Genomic DNA, 4,059 nt, shown 5'->3' on the forward strand with positions numbered 1-4,059 from the left:
CCCCTTGGCCTCTCGTACTTCTGCAAAGGAATCTTCCATTCCCCACTCACACCCCTTTAGCCCCCCCGAAGATGCTTTGCAATGCTTGCGACAGCATTAGCAATATACAGTGCTGATCTGCCTTCCCAGGGGACTGCCTGAGGGAGGGGGCCATTGGGCTGTGACAGTCCCCCTCTTGACCCCAAATCAACATTTTGTTGTGAGGCAGCTTTCTCCAGATTAAACAGTGTAAAGGAGGAGGCATCTGGCTGGAATACAGTCAGTTGTTCCCAGGTGTGCATCAAGGGCAGGAAAACATTGGGTGTAACCCATGAAAAATTAAAAACAACGTAGTTAGAGATATTAACAGTCTGTTGCATAACGACAGGCCAAAGCACTGAAAAAATTTGTGTTCGCGATCTTAACAGTAAAATTGAGAGGCACCCTGGGGTCGGTGGCTCTCCAAACACACGCTGAGGTATTGGTAAACAGATGTGCTGTTATGGGGGCATATCCCGATGCTGCCCCTTCCCAACAGATGTGATTACCCATCTTAAAAAAGCGGCCTGGCACTGCCTTTTCTTTACACATCATTTGAGGGGGCTCCATAGGCCACAGCTGCCAGGTGTTGCCTTCTGCAATCCATATGTGCTGACAGTCTGGGGATGCAGTGAGCACGTATCTTTTAGCTGTGTCATTAGGGGGAACCACCTCCCCCACGTTTCGATGGACCACCCAATCCCAGATAATACGTGATGCTAAAGAGCTTCTAGATGTAGTGATCAAAAACATCATGCAGAGCTTATGTTAGACTCAGCTTCACTGTGAAACTCAGGCACTTGATAATTGGTGCCCTGTAGTTCCAATAAGTGCTGGTTATGTGTATAAATTGCCGGCTAATGGTAGCTGTGCCGTTTATCTCCCTCCCTGTGGGGCACTGAAGCCACCCCGGCCTCTGCCCAATGTTGGAAGAACAGCTTGACCCAGAGGCAGATTGGAATACGGGCTTCTTTATTGCAATACCTGTTCCCCTCGACTCAATTGTCGAGTAATCACTGGATTAGTTACAGCACAAACTTTTTATCTAAGTTAGTATGTAAATTTCTATATTTACTACCACACCCCACAAACCCGTATGGAGTAATCTGAACGCCCATACAGTGAATATTAATAACCCTATACTGAATATAATTATCCCTGCCCCTGATTACTGGTCACAGCATTAGCATATTCTACAGATAATGTTTACATTGAAGATACATTTTGTGCTATACTTGCAATCATGAACTCCCTGGATGAGCAGATTGCAGGGAAAGGAGGAAGGGGCCATGACCCCAACATGCCTGTGTAGCTGGGAAATGAGGGGCAGGGGAGATAACCCTTTACATCCCCACATTCCTTAGGCAGCTGCAACCTTATCAAACCCTTAACAAGGAGAAGGGAAGGGAGAGGGTCCCCCTAAATCTATCAAGCGTAGAGAGGTGCTGCCATTTATCTGTCAAGCACAGAAGCAGAGCTTGTCTGTGCCTTTGCTCCCTAATAACATCTCTGTTCCCCAGCGGTTTCCTAGTTTTCTACTTAACCCTTAGCTAATACAGGGGACCATCCTTCCGCCTCTCCCAGCTGTTGTCCTCCTAGCTTCAAACCTGATCCCTGGCCCTGCCCCTGAGGCCTGGCTCAGAGCAAAGGGCTCCCAGCCCACACCCAGTGCAGGGACCCTGCCAGCTACAGGCCCCCAGTCGGGAGGAACAAAAGGGAACTGAAACCTAAAGAAATAAGCCACACAAGGGTCTCTCCCCTCAGGACTCCGTAGCTGAGCTTTAGGGCCCACGAGCTGTAGGATGCACAATCTCACCCACCTGCAACACAACCCTGGTCCCAACCCCCAGCTTCTCTTATATGGATTCCTGGCTGCCCTCTCCGCTTCTCATCCCCCTGTCGGCCCCAGCGCTGCGTCCTTGCTGCCCTCACTGCAGGCTCCTTGTCGGCCTGCAGCAGCTCCTGTCCCAGCCCCGAAGCAGAGGGAGTTCACCTGGGCAAGGAGGGAGGTCGAGATGGGGTTGGGGAGGAAAGGAGAGAGCAACAGGGCTTTGACTCTGGGGAAAGGGGCAGGACAGAGGTGGGGCCGTGGGGGAAGAGGTGGAGAAGGGAGCGGGGCCTTGTGGGAATACTTGGGACAGGGGGAGGGGCCTTGTGGAGTAGGCAAGGAAGGGCACATGGCCTCAGGGGTCTTGCCATAAATATAGAGAGAAGGGTCGCATAGAATCCCTCCTTAGTAGCTAGCTTGCTGTTCCCTCTCCTAACGGAGGGAGAGACCAAGCAGGTACAACATTTCCTGAAAATATACCTGGAATAATAGATCTAAAATCACAGAAATTGTATATTTTCAGGAAATGTTGTACCTGCTTGATCTCTCCCTCCGTCTGGAGAGGGAACAACAAAGAGAGAGCACGACCCCCTCCCCTCCCCGGATTGGACAGTATCTTCTTTCCTCATTGGTCCTTTTGGTCAGATGCCAGCTAGGTTATTTGAAACACTTAACCCCTTACAGGGAAGGCGATTCCGTACAGCTGCCAAGGAGGGATGCTGTGCTATCTTTCTCTCGATATTGATGACAGGTCTAGTTATCAGCAATTAGGAAGGTGGCAATCCTGTAAGTTAGTGAGTTATACACAGACCGATTCCTCAGTTTGTCAGGCTGACACAGCACAGTAAGGGCAGGAAAGGATTTAATATCACTTTGACAGTCCAGTCACTGGTTCAGGGAAGAGGGCCCAGCACCATGTCACCAGCCAGCTCTGCACCGTGCTTGGTCTGAGACTCAGAGAACCAGGAGAGATCTTTAGGCCCCTTTATGAATGAAGAGCCGGAGCAGCCTGCCCCGGATCTGTTTGGTCCTCACCCCGTAGATGACGGGGTTTAGCAGGGGGGGTATCAAGTGGTACATGTTGGCAATGAGAATGTGGATATGCCCAGGTACATTCTGGCCAAACCGGTACATGAGGGAGATGAAGAGCACTGGGATGTAAAAGGCTGAAATGACAAAAAGGTGGGAGATGCAGGTCCCAAAAGTCTTGAGCCGGGCGTCCTTTGTGGGGAGCCTGAAGATGGCCCTGAGGATCTGGGTATAGGACACGGCGATAAAAAACATATCCAGACCTTTCACACAGAATAGCACAAAGAGGCCATAGTAACTACTGACACGGGTGTCGGCGCAGGCCAGGTTCACCACGGCTATATGCACGCAGTATGGCTGGGGGATGATATTGGTTCTGCAATACGGCCATTGCCTCGCCAGGAAGGGATAGGGCAGTACAACCAGGCTGGCACGCAGCAGCACAGCCAGGCCTAGCTTGGCTACCACTGGGATTGTCAGGATGGTGGAATATCTCAGGGGATGGCAGATGGCCACATAGCGATCCAGAGCCATGGCTACGAGGATCCCAGACTCCATCACTGTGAAGCAATGAATGAAGTACATCTGGGTGAGGCAGGCACTGAAATCGATCTCCCTGGAATTGAACCAGAAGATGCTCAGCATTTTGGGCAGGATGGAGGTATGCAGGAGCAGGTCGGTGATGGCCAGCATGCAGAGGAAATAGTACATGGGCCCATGGAGGCTCGGTTCCGTCTTCACGATGAACAGGATGGTGAAGTTCCCCAAGATGGCTATGGCGTACATGGTGCAGAAGGGGATGGAGATCCAGACATGTGCCTCCTCCAGGCCAGGAATGCCCTGCAGGATGAAGGTGGAGGGGTTGGTGAAATCGGTTGTGTTGGAACCTGACATGGAGTAGGGGAGAAGGTGTCCAATTCTGAGGCAGAACGGTGTCTCCTGCATGTACCGTACGTTCCCCTGACTTCCTGTATGTGCCCAGGCTCTAGGGTGATGGTCGCAGTACAAATACCTGAATGGAGAGACAATGTTAATTTGAGACACTAAATGCACTACTGGAGGCTGTTCTAATGGGTGAAGCAGATTGGTTGCTCTTCACACACAGAAAAATGACATTTTCATTATTCAGGTAAATGAATTGTGAACACATGATCCTACTAATACCAATTCCATATTTTATGGTG

The 4,059-nt window shown here is 50.7% G+C and overlaps 1 protein-coding gene across 1 annotated transcript; it reads right to left on the reverse strand.

Moving 5' to 3' along the window:
* Positions 1–2,821: 2,821 nt before the first annotated feature.
* LOC123367434 (olfactory receptor 52R1-like) lies at positions 2,822–3,769 on the reverse strand. The gene has a single exon (XM_045011684.1). It carries the CDS (start codon positions 3,767–3,769, stop codon positions 2,822–2,824), a length of 948 nt encoding a protein of 315 aa, XP_044867619.1.
* Between the last annotated feature and the right edge of the window lie 290 nt (positions 3,770–4,059).

The sequence above is a fragment of the Mauremys mutica genome, chromosome 1, assembly GCF_020497125.1.
Source record: "Mauremys mutica isolate MM-2020 ecotype Southern chromosome 1, ASM2049712v1, whole genome shotgun sequence".
In the NCBI taxonomy this organism is placed as follows: Eukaryota; Metazoa; Chordata; order Testudines; family Geoemydidae; genus Mauremys; species Mauremys mutica.

What these genes read in the sequence shown, in the direction of transcription:
- LOC123367434 (XM_045011684.1), bottom strand. Translation starts at nt 3,769, where the DNA reads ATGTCAGGTTCCAACACAACCGATTTCACCAACCCCTCCACCTTCATC.